We start from the raw sequence: 20788 nt of genomic DNA, 5'->3' as shown, positions 1-20788 counted from the left end.
AAAAAAAAAAAAAAAAAAAAAAGATGATACAAATAGATGGAGAGATATATCATGTTCTTGGATTGGAGGAATCAACATTGTGAAAATGACTCTACTAACGAAAGCAATCTACAGATTCAATGCAATCCCTAGCAAACTACCACTGGCATTTTTCAGAGAACTAGAACAAAAAATTTCACAATATGTATGGAAACACAAAAGACCCCGAATATCAAAAGCAATCTTGAGAATGAAAAATGGAGCTGGAGGAATCAGGCTCCCTGACTTCAGACTATACTACAAAGGTACAGTAATCAAGACAGTATGGTACTGGCGTGAAAACAGAAAAATAGATCACTGGAATAGGATAGAAAGCCCAGAGATAAACCCACGCACACATATTCACCTTATCTTTGATAAAGGAGGCAAGAATATACTGTGGAGAAAAGACAGCCTTTTCAGTAAGTGGTGCTGGGAAAACTGGACAGGTACATGTAAAAGTATGAAATTAGAACACTCCCTAACACCATACACAAAAATAAACTCAAAATGGATTAAAGGAAAACATAGGGGTATGGGATTAAGAGATACAAACTACTGTGTATAAAATAGGTAAGCAACAAGGATATATTGTATAGCACAGAAAATTAACCAATTCTCTTCTGATAACTTTTAATGGACTATAATCAGTAAAAGTACCGAATCACTGTGCTGTACTCCTGAAACTAATATAATACTGTAAATTAACTATACTTCAATAAAAAAATGTTAAAGCCCATTAATATCTTTGAGAGATGTCCAGCCCAGAGGAGAGAACAAAACCTTAGTGCTTGCTGTACAACCTGGGTTTCAGCAGACTCTGTGGAATGCAGCCTTATCACAAGGCCCAGAGATTTACACATGTAATTCATTGTAAAGTGAAAAAGAGAGTGAGAATAAAAGGAATAGACTGACAGTAGGGCAAGTGCTACCATGGACACCCTGACCATGGAACCACCCACAGTGTAAACAGAATACAGAATTTCAGAGAGGAAAGAAATCATGGCTTTACAAAGAAAGAGATAATATGATCCTAGTGGATGTGGGAAAATTTTTGTTATTTTTTATATCTTCAGAAAAATGCCCCCTTGTAATTGTCCTGGGTTCTCCAAGAGCAAAGCCTAGTTCTGGTTCATCAACATTATCATCGTCATTTTAATCTTTCTCTTTCTCCTCTTCCAATAACCATTTTTGAATACACATAGACTGTGAGATTTTTATGTGGTATGATAACATTTGCCCTGAACATCCTTAGGCAAAATCTTATGAGAGATGTTTATACACCAAGTTCGCTAAGTCTGTCATGGTTCAGAATCTCTTCTCTAAGGAAATATGTGTATTTTTAAAGAGTCATACATTAATAGGTAAATTCATTATATTTATAAGCTTACAGTACTGCCAGAAGTATTTATAAGGTGGGGGGACTGAGGCATATGGTAATCTGGAAATAAAGAAAAGCCCTCAAATTCAAACCCATCAATGAATTTTATGGTCACATTGTGAACTAATTGTTTTATTGCTATAATGTGTTATTTTACTACACAACCCTGCCTTTCTTATATACATATGCTATTTAACTTTTTTGAGCCTGAATTTCTTCATCTGTACAAGGAGGATAATGCATATGTGACCTGTGAAGATATAAATAATGTGTAAGTAACTTAGCAGAGCACCTGGTATTCAGTAGGTTCTCAGCATTATTTCCTTTAAGCCGTAAAATGATATTGTCACTGCTTTTGAATTCTAGTTGTTGTTTTTTTTTTAATTTTTATTAGGGTATAGTTGATTTGCAATGTTGTGTTGGTTTCAGGTGTACAACAAAATGAATCAGTTATTCATATACATATATCCACTCTTTTTAAAATTCTTTTCCCGTATAGGCCATTACGGAGTATTGAGTAGAGTTCCCTGTGCTATACAGTAGGTCCTTATTAGTTATCTATTTTATATATAGTAGTGTGTCTATGTCAATCCCAATCTGAAGACCAACAGCTTAAAAATTGTGATGGTCTCAGAGAGTTTTATCTCTGGTAACTCAGAAACACACTATGAGCCCTCATCAATAGTTCTTAAAATAGGGAGCCGAATCACAAGGAAGAAACTGAGATTAGAACCCTGGTCCATTTTAAATGCTAAATACCATCTGAGATGTAAAAGCCATTTATAGTTTTTCCTTGATGACTCTACTTTGAAAATTTACACCATTTTGTAAGTAAAAACACAAATACATGAAAAATGAGAGTAAGAAAAATTCCCTACTTGTTTCTTGTGTGTGGAGGTTACTGAACAAATAATATGATGAGTATATTTTACATATTCATAGATTCGTACGATTTTAACTGACACCATCCAATTACACGAATCAATTTACAAAACTCTCCATTCTTGTTTCCAAAGAGAGTACATATGTTGTAGCATCTACTATGAAAACTAAACCAAGTTGGAAATAGCAATAATGTACTTATTTCAATAATCCTTTTTCTTTTGTCTGTGTGTCTTTCCTCTATGTTAACATGTCTGGATTTCTTTCTAAATCTGAATGTCCTCGCTGGCCATATTGAAGAATGTGCTTACTGTACTGTTTCATTAAACTGCTGTGTTATCGGGTAATTGTTTAAACATAATGCCATAGCACTATCAAAAGGAAAGGTGAACTAATGGCATTTGCAAATGTCAGGGATTATCTTAACACTTTTATTATAGTTTATGAAAAAAGTAGGTTCAGGGCATTTCATGGCAATTATTTCTACAGAAATTGGTTATTTAAATAAATTGCTAATTATCTGAAGATGACAGTATTGAAAATGCTACTAATGAGTTGTTTAATAAGTGTAGCTTGTGGTGGCCACCTACAGGTTGAAAACAGAAAGAACATATAGACTAATTATGCCTAGATATCACATATGAATGCCATATATTTTTCCCTCTAGTAACAAGTTCAAGGAAATTTATCTCTTCATGCCATCCTTTGAGTCTTGGAAGGTGTAGTTAGTTTCTAAGTTTTTCATAGATTATGGTTTTGTTCTAAATCAACTTTCACTTTGCTTCCATAATTATCTTTGTCCTATAATTCCTAGATACAATTATCATTATAATTGATTAACCAAACTAGATTACTTTTAGAGTGAAAAAGGATGCAGTTTATAATTACATCATGTAATTACAAATAAATATAGGTGTGATAAACTGGAACTCTCCTGGGCAAACCAGGTCATATGGTCTCTCTAGTTAGACCAATTACTAACTACTATCGTTTCTATCTAGTTACTAGCCAACAATTAATATAATGCCAATATTCTTGGTTTTATCATACGTGGACAACATACCTTTATTATTTATAAAAATTATTAACTCCTCTCTTTATAACTTAATCAATATGCAAACAATTAAAATAGGGAAGAAATATAGTATTGTGGTTAAGAGCATGGCATTAGGAGTCAGGTACACCTAGATGCAAATACTGGACCCACATTGTCTGAGTGATCTTGAGGGTGAGATATTTATTTCTTACGATCTCATTTACAAATCTAACAATGTGAGGACAAAAAAATACCTAAAGTAATGTCACTGAGACAATGCATGAAAAAACACTTAGGAAAACACCTGGCAATTAGAAAGCACTCAAAAGAGGAGTCTCTATAATGAATGTATTGCATGTTAAAATTTCACTTTAACTCATACTTAATCCTTTTATAAGTTAACTTCATCACTGGTATCTACTGGGAAACCACAGATCATATAAAATTGCTCCTTAAAATACCATGACAAAGTTCATATTATCCTGGAATTTTGAATTGGAAGAGATCATCTAATCCAATATTTTCTATAGTACAGATGTCTTTTTTATTGCATCCTACCTGCCACTACCTGCCAAATATCCATTTAGGTTTAAAGGATATGGGCATCCAAATGTAGCTACTTCTGTTGCTGAATTTACAACAAATTAATGATAAAAATAACAATAAAACCAATAGTGTGTTCTTAACCATTTGTTCTAGTTATCTTTTGAGGAAAACATAAATGAAACCTTTCTTTATGGTTATCCCTTAAATATTTGAAGAACCACTATTCGGATTACTTTCAGCCATTTTATACACACACATATTATTTTAAAAAATTTTTATTTCAAAATCAATCTTATTGCACCATAACAGTGGAATTAGCTGTACATAATAAACTATTTATATATAATATATGTATATTATATATACATATATATGTATACGTATGCATTTTAAGTTATGGGGAATAAAGTTTATTTTGGTAGATAATGTTAAAATTAAAGTTTCATACACTAGTAACATAACTCGACATCCTTAATTTGATATGTGTGAAGCACTTTCTTGCTTTTCTGTGTTATTCTAAATCACCATATCCTAAACTACTTCAGAAAACTGACATACTGAAATTTTGCTTTACTGGTTTTGCTTACCCTTTGATTCCAAACAAAACTTTTCATAGGCTTTTTCCATCTCTGGGTCCATCCCATTATGTGTGTGTATGTGTATATGTGTATGTGGCAGGGCGGGGAGAATGAGAGAAAGAGAGAGAGATCATTCTATTCACCCTGTTTTGGATATATTCTAAGTTTGTTAATATTTTACTTAAAATATTGGATATAGAACCAAATGTGCTCTTCTGAATGTACAGAGGGTAGGATCATTGCACATCCCATATATAAATGTTTCACAGCACAGAATCTGAAAATGCCTATTCCTGTATTGTTTTAGAAGCATTATAAAAAATAGTCACTTTTCGTTGCAGAAGTGAATCATAAACCTTTCTTACCTAAAATAATTAAATAATATGGACGTATAGATATCAAACTTGAAAGTTCCTCTTCAACCTCTTCCCCAGAAATAACTATTAGCAGTTTAAAACTCAACATTCTTTGCATTTACATGCCCACATACTAAATGTAATCATACATTTTTTTACCTAAAATGGGACTACACCCTATATATTATTCTGCTACTTGTCATTTAACACATAACATCATATTCTAGAGATATTTCCACGTCAGTTTTAAAAGTTTCCTGTGATATCATACATACATGGATGAACTATAATTTATTTACTAGCATAACTGCTAGTGATTATTTAGGTTGTTTTCACTGTTTTGCTATAAGAAACAATATTTCAAGGAACATCTTTGTACATGTAACTTTATGTCTATGCACTAATGGATTAGATTTCTCAAAATAGAGTTTCTGGATAAGACATATACATTTAGATATTGCAATTGCATTATACATCTAATAAAGAGTTATTCACACAAATATATGCATTTACAATCATAGACTCAAACTATAATTTTTAGAAATGAAATGACTTAGGATCTCCAAATTTAATATCTAGGAGATTAATTAACACCCCCTAAGTATTAAGTGTTTATCCCCACATGTTTGTAGTGAATGCTTATTTTTCTGATCAATTTTCTCTGGCTTTGATAGTAATATTAGCTTATATATACTATGAACCAGGCCCTGTGCCGAGTGCTTTCCACAAATTGTATCATGCAATAGTCCCCAAGTTGCTATGATATTATTGTTATTGATGTCTCTGTTTCACAGATAGGAAAAACTGATGTTCTAGGAAGCTAATTAAGGAGCTTGCTCAGAGTCACAATTGTGTAAAGTAATAGAGCAAAGACTTACACCTAATTGGTTGGACTTTAGAACCTGTGCTCTGAGCATTAGACCACAGACGATACTGATACTGGTTTTCTTAGGCAAAGACAATGTGCAAGTGATCCTCGTCATAATTGCTGCACTGTCATTTCTCAGTAGCAGCTGAAAAGTATGGACTCTGATAGTCACAGAGACTTGGTGTTTAAACTTTGGCATAAAGCAAGTTTTATTCAGCTTGAACTTCCCTTTCTTCACATACGAAACAGAGATGATAGCATCTACCTGCACAGCACTCTAAGGGTTAAATCACACACTGTATGAAGCCCCAGTCTCCGTGTCAGGCTATGGAAATCACTCCAAGAATAAATGCTCAGAAAGGAAAATGGCCCCTTCTCTGGTAAATAGCATTAATTCTATTGCTTTAAAATAAAATGCCTGGCACATGCTAGGTACCAAATTATTGAATATAAATTGACTATGAATATATTGAATATGTTATGAAGCAGATAAACAGCTATAGAGATATGAAGACTCAGAAAAAATATCTTGAAATATTCAACAAAAATTAAAACATGTTAATAAGAAAATTTTTAGCTTTCTCAATAAACCTAAAATAACAACGTAAAATAATTGGTTTTCTTTTTCCCATTTCTCCTCTTTAGATTTCATATCTCTTGATATAACCCTGGATCCTTGTAGTACTTCAGTTTCTAGTTGAATTATGGTAGTTTTCTCAGAGGACTTTAATCCATGTGTAAAGATGTATTTTTATTTATTTTATTTTATTTTTTTAACATCTTTATTGGAGTATAATTGCTTTACAATGGTGTGTTAGTTTCTGCTTTATAACAAAGTGAATCAATTATACATATACATATGTTCCCATATCTCTTCCCTCTTGCGTCTCCCTCCCTCCCCCCCTCCCTATCCCACCCCTCTAGGTGGTCACAAAGCACCGAGCTGATCTCCCTGTGCTGTGCGGCTGCTTCCCACTAGCTATCTATTTCACATTTGGTAGTGTATATATGTCCATGCCACTTTCTCACTTTGTCACAGTTTACCCTTCCCCCTCCCCATATCCTCAACTCCATGTTCTAGTAGGTCTGTGTCTTTATTCCCGTCTTACCTCTAGGTACTTCATGACCTTTTTTTTTTTTCTTAGATTCCATATATATGTGTTAGCATACGGTATTTGTTTTTCTCTTTCTGACTTACTTCATTCTGTATGACAGACTCTAGGTCCATTCACCTCACTACAAATAACTCAAATTCATTTCTTTTTATGGCTGAGTAATATTCCATTATATATATGTGTGTGTGTATATATATATATATATATGTATATATGTGCTTTACATATTTATCAGTATGTTAGGTTCATTAATACCTTAAAGTTGTTTTAAAGGATAAATTTTTGGTGCTTGATTTATATTTATTTTATAACAATCAATCTCTCAACTCCTAAATCCTTGAAATTCTTGATTTGCTAATATTTTCTTTCTTCTGGGTGATGTTAAGACTGTTAACAATTAGACAGTCAAAGTTCAATTTCTAAGGAATTTGTTATCCACTTAATTCATTATATTTTAATTAATGTAAGCAAATTAAAACTACATTTTCTTTTTGTATACACAGTGAGCATGAGTGAGTATTATAACCCAATTCTGTTTTATTGCCAGCTAGAGCCATTATCAGGGAGTTTATTGTGGACTTAGCTTTAACAACTAACTCTGTAACAGTAGCTGTCTTAGGAGTCAAATGATTAAGCAAAAAACTCAATTATTCAAAATTTCAGTTATCCAAAATTAGCATATGTTCCACACTATCTTGCCCATTAAAAATGTCTTTTCTCTTCAAGGGTTTAGTCATGCTAAGTAAAGCTCTGCCTCCTTCTCACCAATAAACTCAACTTCTGATGTTGTCATTAAAAGTCTTGCATATTGATTTAGTGCATGGACCTTTTGATTCTCAAAATAAAATCTTAAATATATGGATATCTGCCTTTGAGATTTTTAGCTTTGGAGTCAGTTAATCCTACTAACATTATGACACCACTAAATGAAAGCTGCTGGAGAGGGGAAAAGGGAGAGGGAGATGTGTGGTTCTCCTAAGGGAGCAGAGGTTATAAAGTTTCATCATCCTAGGCATCACGATCTTGTCTCCAATAAAAAAAAAAAAGGTTTCTTTGCATTACTAAGCACACAGCAACAGCGTAAAAGGCACAAAGTAAACTAAATAAATGCTCCCTCTGAAATCAATTGTCCTTCTAGGTAGCACAGGTTATAATAGCAAACATCTGTATAATCTTTATTATGTGCTAGCCCTTTATATATATTAAATAATTTAATCCTCAAAACAGCTCTGTGAAGTTATTATAATTTTATTATTTTATAGATGAAAAGATTAAGAAATTTTCACAAGATTACAGAGCTTGTAAATAGCGGAGCTAGAATTTGAACCTAAGCAGTTGGCCCTGTTGTCTCTCTGATGTAACTAATTCATCCTCAAATTCCCTTCTTTCTAGAATTTGTATTAATAGCAATCATAAAATATATGACGTTTAAATGAATGTGAAGCTTTCCTAATGGGATATGTACAGAATGAATAACTGAACTCTTATTACCTCCTAAGATCACTGAGGCTGGTGTTTTGGGTATCCACCCTGGGTGACAATATGGTTACAACATAAACTGATTACCTGAGATTGTCTTTTAAGCTTTTCCAATTCAGTTACAATTACCTTTTTTTTAAAAGAAGGCACAGGTGCTTAATATTTCTTGAATAGACAGATGAACAGATGAATGGATAAATGAGGCCTGAGTAAGGAACCTAAGTCATAATACATTAATTCTTACTTGCATATCAATATGTAATACTACTACTAATGGTGGCATTTTTGAAATTGCAATTAAAATAAGAAAGTATTTTCTTAAGAAAATAAAATCATTGAATTCAGATTGGTTACCTTTGAATTCAACATCTCTGGCTTACTGAAATGTTTTTCTAGATCATGAATCAATCAAATGTAATGTGAAGTTTATCAAAGATCTATGAATTCAACATACTGATTTGCATTTTAGGATGTGACTATATGGAGGGCCTCGATTGATTAGATACCAAAAGTTCATTCTAGTCCCCCAGGTTTTCTGCTAGGGTCACTTTGGCACAAATCAGGACTCTTCACAGCAATGTTGGAACTCAAAGGTCTAGTTCACTTTTTGTTTGTTTGAACCTGCAGCTTGTTTCAAAATGTGGGGATTCAGAATGGCTGACTTTCATTGGCACCTCCCACACTGTTGAAACAGAAAGGCTGATGTAATTAATTTCCCATCAGGTTCATCTGGTTTCCTCATGTAGATGAAGGCTTAATTTAAATTGCACGTTGCCTATTAATTAATTTAAGCTTACAGGATTTCAATTTTTGATTTAAACCTTGTTGCTTCCTTTAGGATGGAGTCCACATTTAATTCCTTGAGCTTCTCAACTGGCTTCTTCCTCCCTGGTCTTTGGTCTAAAATCATTAATTACTGTAGCAGTGACAAAGTTTTAAAAACTCTTATCTCAATAACTGTGATTCTGGAAATCTGTATGCATTTTAATTAACATGTACAATCTCGTATGGTATCGATATATGTATTTCTTTCACACCAAAAGTTTTATTTTTATATTGAATCTATTATTTTTTCATTTCTGTCACTTTAAAACTAAAAAGAAATTTCTGTATAACAATTTAGAAAGATCCTTTTACATACCTTCAGTTTCCTTCCAAAAACCTTTCATGGTGAATAAAAGTCATTTTTAAAATCTATTCCCCATAAAAATGCTGAGAACAGGTAGATTATATTTCATACTAAATCAATTGAGTTATAAAGAAAACCAATCAAATGGAATTTATAATGGAAATTAAAACTGAATTTACTATTACCCAGCAACAGAAGGATCCATTTCTTCATTTTTGGATCCCATTTCCTCAGAGAACATAATTACTTTTAATTTTTGAAAAGATACCTTTATTAGTTTGAAAGGTTTTCATGTTCATTCGGTAAATTAGAAAAGTTTTAAAAAAGAAGAAAAACATCAAATAGAAAATGTCTTATTGACCTAATTGAACATCTTCAAATGCCACTGAGGATTTGCTGATGTTTTTTTAATACCTGTGTAATAATGTTGCCCTTTAAATGTAACTGGTTAAATTTTCAAAGCTGTGTTCTGGGATTTTGCCATTTGATGTCCATTAATATCAATTGTAATATGTGGCCAAATCCCTGTGTACCACTTTGAAATTTTACCCCTTAGTGTTAATGATAGTCTTCTAACAGTGCAGTTAGAAATAAATTATTTATCTGCTTAGCAAAAATTTCCTTTACTCTCCAGGGTCAACTAAATAAGAAAAAAAAGAATCCCAATATTTCTTTATTACTTCAAAGTAACATGTGTGTAAAGGAGCCATCAACTTAGCATATATTGAACATATCAGTTATATTATGCCAAGATAGCTGTATGTCTGTCTAAAAGGTTTATTTAAGTTACAACTTCCTTTAAAAATGCTTTCCTCTAACTTTTACTATTGAATTTCTTTTTAGTATAGCTAAAGATATGTTTCTATAAATATGTGTGCGTATTCTTTCCATGCATTCTCCTGTCCACTATGTTAGCCTTTTTTATGGTTAAAACATATAGACTAAGAAGAAGTTGCTGATAAATATTTTGAAATAGAAATATTGACGTTCAGTTTCTAATTTGCCCTAACTTACTACCTTGTATTTAAATGTCAGTTATGGAATCCTGAAGTGTCAGCATTGAATATTCTTGACTAAGAAACACTGCTATCTAGAGGAAGATTTTTTAGGTGTGGGAGCGCCAAGTAGACATTTCCACAAACATTTTTGGTGTTGAGTGCTAAAGCATTAGTTTACACGTAAATTCAGTTTCATCTGAAATGAACAGGATAAAAAGAAAACCACTGATTTTAATGAAAGCTCTTTGTGCTTCCTTAATAGGAGCACCAATTAATACATATTGAGAATGCTGGTAAGGATGCTTGTGGTGGTAGAGGAGATGCCAAAGGATGCACCACATGAGGCTTATTTTACCCTTTGCTTGTTTTGTTGTTTGTAGAGCCCTTATTTGAAGCAATGCCACATTGTTGCACAAAAATAACTATTTTTACTTCAGAAAATGCCCGTAAGGACCGTTGACTTATGAGTGTACACCTGAAATATCAAATTATATTACTATGTTATGAGAGCATTAATTTACTCCCAATTGGGTTAACCCTTGAGAGTCTAAGCAGCCTTATACAGTGTGATCATGTAAAAAGTGACCTCAGAGTGTTCTGTCCATCCATACAGCCTTTATTACAATTAGCAAATAATGTATTGGTAATGTTTGGTTAAATAATGTATACAAACTCAAACGCATACTCTAATTACTGAATTCTAGTAAATTCTCTTTAACTTGATTAAAATGTTCTAATGTATTGAAAATCAGATTAGGCTTACTATGTTTGAGTAAAATCACTATCAGATTTTGGGAAATACATGTAAAATGCAATATGGAATCTGTAAGTTCATCAGCACCTTGCTTGTTTTTGCAGTATCTCTATTCACACCAGCTGCTTTATACTTCGCGGAAACATAACAGAGCTGTATGTCTATTTATGCACTGTATGTGATTGTTTTTCTTTTACAAAATCTGCTATTCCTTGTTCTTTTTAAAACAGATGCTCAAGTGTTCCGTACAATCTTTTACACATTACTGTATATCAAATTGTGATATGTATGTATTTTACGTGAGAGTCCTAGAGTTGCTATACCCGCTTGCATAACATGCCTGCATGCAATAATAGCATCAAAGTCCTTAAAATAAGTACATATCCATTTAAAAATTAACATACTTTGAAACATAGCAATGCTTGTATATTATATACGTATATATCTTAAGTAGAGATACTTGTATATTATATACGTATATATCTTAAGTAGAGATACTTGTATATTATATACGTATATATCTTAAGTAGAGATACTTGTATATTATATACGTATATATCTTAAGTAGAGATACTTGTATATTATATACGTATATATCTTAAGTAGAGATACTTGTATATTATATACGTATATATCTTAAGTAGAGATACTTGTATATTATATACGTATATATCTTAAGTAGAGATACTTGTATATTATATACGTATATATCTTAAGTAGAGATACTTGTATATTATATACGTATATATCTTAAGTAGAGATACTTGTATATTATATACGTATATATCTTAAGTAGAGATACTTGTATATTATATACGTATATATCTTAAGTAGAGATACTTGTATATTATATACGTATATATCTTAAGTAGAGATACTTGTATATTATATACGTATATATCTTAAGTAGAGATACTTGTATATTATATACGTATATATCTTAAGTAGAGATACTTGTATATTATATACGTATATATCTTAAGTAGAGATACTTGTATATTATATACGTATATATCTTAAGTAGAGATACTTGTATATTATATACGTATATATCTTAAGTAGAGATACTTGTATATTATATACGTATATATCTTAAGTAGAGATACTTGTATATTATATACGTATATATCTTAAGTAGAGATACTTGTATATTATATACGTATATATCTTAAGTAGAGATACTTGTATATTATATACGTATATATCTTAAGTAGAGATACTTGTATATTATATACGTATATATCTTAAGTAGAGATACTTGTATATTATATACGTATATATCTTAAGTAGAGATACTTGTATATTATATACGTATATATCTTAAGTAGAGATACTTGTATATTATATACGTATATATCTTAAGTAGAGATACTTGTATATTATATACGTATATATCTTAAGTAGAGATACTTGTATATTATATACGTATATATCTTAAGTAGAGATAAAATTGAATTTTGTCTAGTACAACACTGCCATCACATGATAGTGATTATAAGGCAATATGCTCAAGTGGTCAATATACTAACCATTGATCATCCTCATTTTCTGTAGGCACAGCCATCAGACCTATTGCTTTGAGAGCTGTGACCACCATTGCTCGCGCTTTGCCTGGATTTCCCATTTTGGCCACTGGTGGAATTGACTCAGCTGAAAGTGGTCTTCAGTTTCTCCACAGTGGTGCTTCGGTCCTCCAGGTAGTACTTGTGTTTGTCTGTCCCTTCACAAAACTCCGTCTAACAAATAAAGTGAAAATGATGTGACAAGTATGTTCTTGTAGGGTCTCTTGAGAAAGAGGCCTTGCGGGATCAAAAGCGTGGCACTCATTACGTTCCTATTACGAGTTGAGAACAAACCTGAGGTTCATTTCCTGTCCTTTTGAGGGCTTACAAACCCTCTATTTTTTTTTTAACATATTTGTTCACCTGTATGTTTCTAAAATAAATGAGATCACGTTCCAAAATGTATACTGTACTACTGGATAAAAACCAAGTATATGAAAAAAAAAAAAAAAAAACCAAATATATGAGGAACTCTGGGTAAAAGTAAAATCTTGATCGAAAAATAAAAGAAGTCAGGGGCAAGACCAATACACACAATCTATGCCATATGGTACTAGAGGCATTAACAAACTTGACTGTGAACTTCCTGGTAGCCAAAGCAAAGAAATCACAGCTTTCAAAATATAGAAATGAATTGGTTGTTTACCTTCTTGTGGTACAAAGCTGAGGGAAAATCATCCATTGTCTTCATAAAGTGATACTTTGAGATGTAGTACATCATGCTCTTTTTTTTTTGCGTTACGCGGGCCTCTCACTGTTGTGGCCTCTCCTACTGCGGAGCACAGGCTCCGGACGCGCAGGCTCAGCGGCCATGGCTCACGGGGCCAGCCGCTCTGCGGCATGTGGGATCTTCCCGGACCAGGGCACGAACACGTGTCCCCTGCATCGGCAGGCGGACTCTCAACCACTGTGCCACCAGGGAAGCCCCATCATACTCTTATTAGCCCTCTACAAATAACTTAGAAATGACTTAATTTTTTATTATTTATACACTTGCTTTTTATATTATAATGTTGTTCAACATAGATGCAGTACAGTGCCTCAGCACTTTATAGCATGAGCATTTCTCTCAGGGACCAGATATGCAGGTTTGGATGGTCTGACATGACCCAGGTAAAATTTTTCATGTGAGGACTAGACTGTGACCTCTGAGGTAAATCCCACTTTAATATGGCTGCTTACTACCTAACATTGATGGTAATTGGGGAGCAGAGTGTTTAGCATCACTTATATTCTCTGGCAAGAAAGTGGAGTGCAGTATCTTGTGTTGCCAATTTAACAATCAGAATTAACATCCTGTTATAAAATATAAATTGGAAATAACATATATCAGAATGCTCATGGAGGAGTACTTCTGCTTCCAGGAAGATGGAGTAGGTGTACTTTTCCCTATGCTTCTGAGTAAGTACAGTTAAAAACCTTTATATATCTAGAACGAACATAAAGAGATTCTGAAAGGAGGGGAGAAGGCAGTCTGGCTAGGAATCTCAGGACCTAAGGCACCACACAGTGGAGAATTTCCTGGGTTTTCTTTTTGCCTCATATATCCCAGACTTGGAGCCAAAGAAGCCAGCCACCCAGAAACAATAGGTGCAGACAAAAAACCCCTACGCTTTCTAGCCAGAGAACCAGGAAAAGACAGCCTAGCAAGACAGAAAATTTTTGACCGTAACTGCTCTTCTCTAGCCAAACACCACAGCTTAAAAACTGCAGCGCCACACCTGTCCACACAAGCAAAGGACAAGCATGGGTCTCTTACTTCCAGCCTCAGGAGGCTGTAACAAGGCACCCAGCATCGCTCCTGGGCAATAATGAGCTCCCATATGTGGGAGGCATGGACTTCCACCCCATTGACAGTAATGAGGTGTCCCTTCTCCTCCCCCCCTGGGGCCTTGTCAGAGGAAGTCTAATGGAGAGTCAGGATTTTTTTTTTTTGCGGTACGCAGGCCTCTCACTGCTGTGGCCTCTCCCGTTGCGGAGCACAGGCTCCGGACGCGCAGGCTCAGTGGCCATGGCTCATGGGCCCAGCCGCTCTGTGGCATATGGGATCTTCCCGGACCGGAGCACGAACCCGTGTCCCCTGCATCGGCAGGCGGACTCTCAACCACTGCACCACCAGTGAAGCCCGAGAGTCAGGATTTTTATCACCACCCAGCAGTAACAAGGCCACTCTGTCCCCGCCCCGTCACAGCCCCCTGGTGTCAGATGAGGCCTAGAGGGGAGCCAGAGCTCCTATCTTCTCTTGGCAGTAACAAGGAGTTATGTCCCTCAGGTGTCAAAGGAGGACAAGTAGGGCATCTGGACAGTAATGAGGCAGCATCCTTGCCCTCCTCTACCAGAATGGTATCCAAAAATGCTAGCTAAAACAAAAGGTTTAAATAAGATGAAGAATCCCTTAGCATAATACCCAAAATGTCAATGTTTTAATTGAAAGTCACTCATCATCCCAAGACCCAGGAAGACCTCAAGCTGAATGGTAAAAGACAATTAATAGATGCCAATACCAAGATAGCAGTAACAGAGATTTAGAATGATCTGATGAAGATTTTTAAAGCAGACATCATAAAGTTGCTCTAAGAAGCAATTACAAACAGGCTTGAAGCAAATGGAAAATATGGAAAGTCTCAAAAAAGACATAGTTATATAGAACCAAATGGAAATTTCAGTACTGAAAAATATAATAACAAATACAAAACTCAGTTGATGGGTTCAACAAAAGACTGGGGAGGACAAAGAAATAATCAGTGAACTGGAAGATAGAGCAGTAGAAATTAACCAATCTGAAAAACAGGGAGAAAAAAGACAGAAAGGAAAACAATGAACTCAGGGAACTGTGGGAGTGTAACAAAAGTTGTAATATTCATGTTATCAGAGTGCCAGAGGAGAGGTCACAGAAGGAGGGGATGAAAAAGAAATAATGTCTGAAAACTTCCCAAGTTTTGTAAGAGACATAAATAAACCTACAAGATTCAAGAAGCTGAATGCATCTCAAACATGAGAGATCCAAAGAAACCCATACCAAAACACATCATTATCAAACTTCTGAAAACTAAAGACAAAAGGCCTTTGAAAGCAAGAAAAAAATGACATCTTACCTATAAGGAGCAAACAATTATAATGACAATAGATTTCTCATCATCAGAAACCATCAAGTCCAGAAAGTGAGACAAAATTTTTCAACTGTTGAAAGAAAAGAACTATCAACCCATAATCCTATTTCCTTCAAAAAGGAAAGCTAAAACAAGACATTCTTAACTCAAGAAATACTAAGAATTTATTTCCAGGAAGCATAACTAAAAGAATGACTGAAGGAATTTCCTTAAGAAGAAGGGAAATGGTAAAAGAAGGGACTTGTGGGCATCAGAAATGAAGGGAGAATACAGAGCAGTATCTTCAAGAAGAATCTGGAAGATAATGGATGTCTAGGCTTGAATATCACCTGAATTTGTTTTCATGAACATGGAGGAATACATGAACTCAAGTATAAAAATGCATTATGAGTGGGTTCCAGAAAGGACTCCTGCTCATTTCCAGACATGTAAGCTTGGGCGAGTCACACATGAGGGGTGGTAATTGTTGACTGTCTACCGTGTGCTGATTCTAGCTACTGCTAGATACAGTATTTCCATGCCTACCTGAGAGTGAAATCATTTTATACTTCTTTGACATCATCTTAGGCTTGGAGGATGAAAGTAGTGTAGCCAAAGTCACATGACTAGCACTAAAGCCAGAACTAAAACCTTGAGTTTCTCGACTGCAAAGCCAATGCTCTTCCAACTGGTCATACCGCCTGTCCCCCTCCCAGAACCTCTAAGGTGGAGTAGCAGTAATAGGCAGATCTTCCCCATCTACTCAAAGCTTACATGTTCAGGCTACAAGTTAATTCTTAGAGTAAGGATTCAAAGAAGAGAAGAAATGTGGGAACGTAATAAAATAAGTAACATGATATGCTCCAAACACAGATGTGCACTCAGTTTATGGACCCTGGTATATAAATATATAGAGTACTTTGTGTCCTCATAAAAACGTGTGGTGAAATAATTGCTCAAATTGCAGTTTCTGCTTAGGCTCATCTTGGATCAAGAAGCAGAGACTCACTCAAACTACTTGAAGAAAATGAAGTCTATTGTATTCTATATGCGAATGGAGATGGGAACTGCAAGAACCAATGGGGCTGTTCTGGGCAGAGACCTTTTCCATCTCTTTTGTGAGCCATGTGATTTCTCCCTCAAAGGAATCTATAGCTCTGTTCAATCCTTTGTCTTCAGGACTTACTCCTTGTTCCTGCCTCCTCTGAACTTCTGCCTAGCACATGCTCATCATGGACCCATTCGACATGGTGGTCTTTCAGCTCCACCTTCTACATGAAATACCTCACCAGCTTAGTATCTGTTGGCTCAGATTTTCAAAAGAGGAAATCTGTTTGGCTCAATGTATCTTTTCATGCCAGGCCTCATCCTAGAACACTGGTCATCTGATATATTGACCAGGGTACAGGACAAACACATTAAATATTTGTTGAATGTATTTTTTAAATGAGTATGCTCGAGTTGTCATTTTTTATCTTTTTTTTGTGTGTGTGTGGTACGCGGGCCTCTCACTGTTGTGGCCTCTCCCGTTACGGAGCACAGGCTCCGGACGCGCAGGCTCAGCGGCCATGGCTCACGGGCGCAGCCGCTCTGCGGCATGTGGATCTTCCCGGACCGGGGCACAAACCCGTGTCTCCTGCATCGGCAGGCGGACTCTCAACCACTGCACCACCAGGGAAGCCCAAGTCCGTCATTTTTTTAAACCAGATTATGAAGAGGGGATGAGAAGGTTAACATGGTATTAAAAAGTGGCTGCCAAAGCACTGCCCCTTCAGCTCTGGCTAGGAATGGCCCAGAAACTTCCCAGCCATGTAAAATATTGACTCCCAGTTGATGTTGTTAAAAAGGTAAATTTCCACACGTCGGCTTTTACTGATAAAAAATTACAAATTATGTATCAATTATGTGTCATTAGCTTTAGTCACGTTTTAATTCAGTCGGAAAATATTTTTAAACCAATTTTAGCTAGAGTTTGAACTAAAATCAGTATTAAGATATATTCAGGATAGTTATGAGTGGGAAAATCCCTGAGTATACAATTTTGGCTTGGCATTTGAATGGGGTGGAGAATGTATAATATTTCTATCTCTCTTCCATTGTAACTGAATTTTACCCTGTTCCACGCCCTAGTCCTGGGTTAATCTAACCTTTCATTTTCTATACTTCTGGGATGCTGAATATTATTAGAGAAATTCAGGTAACTTTGCCAATTGAATTTACTCCAAATTCACAGTGTTTAATGTCAGCTGGGCCTTGGTGTGCTGGTAAGCATCAGTTTTTATTCATCTTTTAAAAAAAATTTCCCATCAAATTCCCTCTGGCAGTTGGTTCAAATCTTTTTTGTACACCTCAAGGCCCTAAATCCCTCCATCATCACCTTCCCATTTCTCTGTTGCCATTTGTTCATTGGCTCTTAACTGCCCACCTCATTCCCCTTCTCTGGTTCTATAATATTTCCCTTGAAGAGCTCATCCACTTATATAACTTAAGGTGGAATACTATCAAATCTAGCTTTCTGTTTCTACTCAGATGTAAAGTATGCACTGATAAGATACATTTTTTTACAAGACATAATCAGACAGATGATACGTATTTAAATAGTGTGATGGTGCTGTTATACTGGAGTTTAGAAAGAGAAGTAATAAACAGAAATAGTGATATAAATTAAATATTTTGATTCTGATTTTCTTGATGCACATAAATAAACTATGTAGTTAGGTGAGTGCACTACTGGAATAAGGATTTATTCTCAAAGTAGCAATTTCGAATTCAATTTTTAAGTGAATTTAATAACCATGACCTTCTATGTGACTTTAGAAAAAGTATTGACATTTCAAAAATGGAAAGCTAAAATTTTTTTCATAAGTTTGATAAGTGTGATAGAACATTCTTTTCTTGTTAATCAGTTTGCACCACAGAGAAGCATTCATTCATTTATTCATTCAGTAAATATTTATTGAGAATCTACATGCCTAGCACTATTCTAGAAATTTGGAATACATACTTCTGTGAGTAGAACAGACAAAAGCCCATCACCTCATGGGGCTTACATTCTAGTGAGGACAAAGATATAATAAATATGAAACATAAGTATATTATCCAGTATGTAAGATGATATGTGCTGTGAAAAAGTGGTCTCATTGCAAAGGTAATATTTGTATAAAAAACTGAAGGCGAGGAATTAGGGAAATTTTTATTGAATTAAAACACTTAGGTTATAGCATCACTTGCTTAAATTTTTGCTAATTGAGAGTTTAACTGAAATATAAAAATCACAAAATACTTTAGACCACCTTGCAATTTAAAAATGGAAAATGCCTTTTAGGTTTCAGGCTGCATTTTTTTTTTTTTTTTTTTTGCGGTACGCGGGCCTCTCACTGCTGTGGCCTCTCCCGCTGCGGAGCACAGGCTCCGGACGCGCAGGCTCAGCGGCCATGGCTCATGGGCCCAGCCGCTCCGCGGCATGTGGGATCTTCCCCGACCGGAGCACGAACCCGCGTCCCCTGCCTCGGCAGGCGGACTCTCAACCACTGCGCCACCAGGGAAGCCCTAGGCTGCATTTTAATGGGAAATTTTTTGCTTTTTGAAGTCTTCTTACAATTTTTTAGGAATGTACCATTTCTCATTGGCACTGTTTATTTCTATTACCTTATTCTACAACTTACTTTGCTGAGGATTTTAACATTTCAGTGGTAAAGCATCCAATAACCCTACCTTAAAAATGCTTCAGTTAATGTTTTATATAAAAACTAAGGAGTTAGCTAGACAATAATTTGAGTATTCCAGATCATTTCCCTGGAACTTTGGAGTAAAAATGACTATTACAACAGAACCAGATGCAACACTTTGGCCAAGAAATAAGGTTCAAAACTAATTATGGGTGTGTATTCTTGGGTAGCTGCTCTTATTACTTTGTCAGTCAACCCAACTAACTTCTAATTTATTTAAGTGAACCCCAGTGTTTTTGAAATCTTATTTTTCATCTTTTTTGATAGGCTCTCATTAGTTAGAATATGCAAGTTAGATCTATAAAAATTCTAAGTGAAAATTATTATTAAATTTAAGATACCGGGCTTCCCTGGTGGCGCAGTGGTTGGGAGTCCGTGTTAATCAGTTTGCACCACAGAGAAGCATTCATTCATTTATTCATTCAGTAAATATTTATTGAGAATCTACATGCCTAGCACTATTCTAGAAATTTGGAATACATACTTCTGTGAGTAGAACAGACAAAAGCCCATCACCTCATGGGGCTTACATTCTAGTGAGGACAAAGATATAATAAATATGAAACATAAGTATATTATCCAGTATGTAAGATGATATGTGCTGTGAAAAAGTGGTCTCATTGCAAAGGTAATATTTGTATAAAAAACTGAAGGCGAGGAATTAGGGAAATTTTTATTGAATTAAAACACTTAGGTTATAGCATCACTTGCTTAAATTTTTGCTAATTGAGAGTTTAACTGAAATATAAAAATCACAAAATACTTTAGACCACCTTGCAATTTAAAAATGGAAAATGCCTTTTAGGTTTCAGGCTGCATTTTTTTTTTTTTTTTTTTTGCGGTACGCGGGCCTCTCACTGCTGTGGCCTCTCCCGCTGCGGAGCACAGGCTCCGGACGCGCAGGCTCAGCGGCCATGGCTCATGGGCCCAGCCGCTCCGCGGCATGTGGGATCTTCCCCGACCGGAGCACGAACCCGCGTCCCCTGCCTCGGCAGGCGGACTCTCAACCACTGCGCCACCAGGGAAGCCCTAGGCTGCATTTTAATGGGAAATTTTTTGCTTTTTGAAGTCTTCTTACAATTTTTTAGGAATGTACCATTTCTCATTGGCACTGTTTATTTCTATTACCTTATTCTACAACTTACTTTGCTGAGGATTTTAACATTTCAGTGGTAAAGCATCCAATAACCCTACCTTAAAAATGCTTCAGTTAATGTTTTATATAAAAACTAAGGAGTTAGCTAGACAATAATTTGAGTATTCCAGATC

General features: G+C 35.1%; 1 protein-coding gene across 1 annotated transcript in view; it reads left to right on the top strand.

Annotated features, from left to right (window-relative positions):
- DPYD (dihydropyrimidine dehydrogenase) overlaps nt 1–20788 on the top strand; it is a 793614-nt gene that overhangs the window by 636347 nt on the left and 136479 nt on the right. The window contains exon 19 of the mRNA XM_024751225.1: nt 12695–12837. Within this exon, the coding sequence (XP_024606993.1) occupies nt 12695–12837 (143 nt within the window). The remainder of the gene's footprint in view (nt 1–12694; nt 12838–20788) is intronic.

This window comes from Neophocaena asiaeorientalis, unplaced genomic scaffold (assembly GCF_003031525.2).
Source record: "Neophocaena asiaeorientalis asiaeorientalis breed wild unplaced genomic scaffold, Neophocaena_asiaeorientalis_V1.1 scaffold147, whole genome shotgun sequence".
Lineage (NCBI taxonomy): Eukaryota > Metazoa > Chordata > Mammalia > Artiodactyla > Phocoenidae > Neophocaena > Neophocaena asiaeorientalis.
Note: the sequence above shows the minus strand (reverse complement) of the source record. Positions and strands in the feature narration are given on the sequence as shown.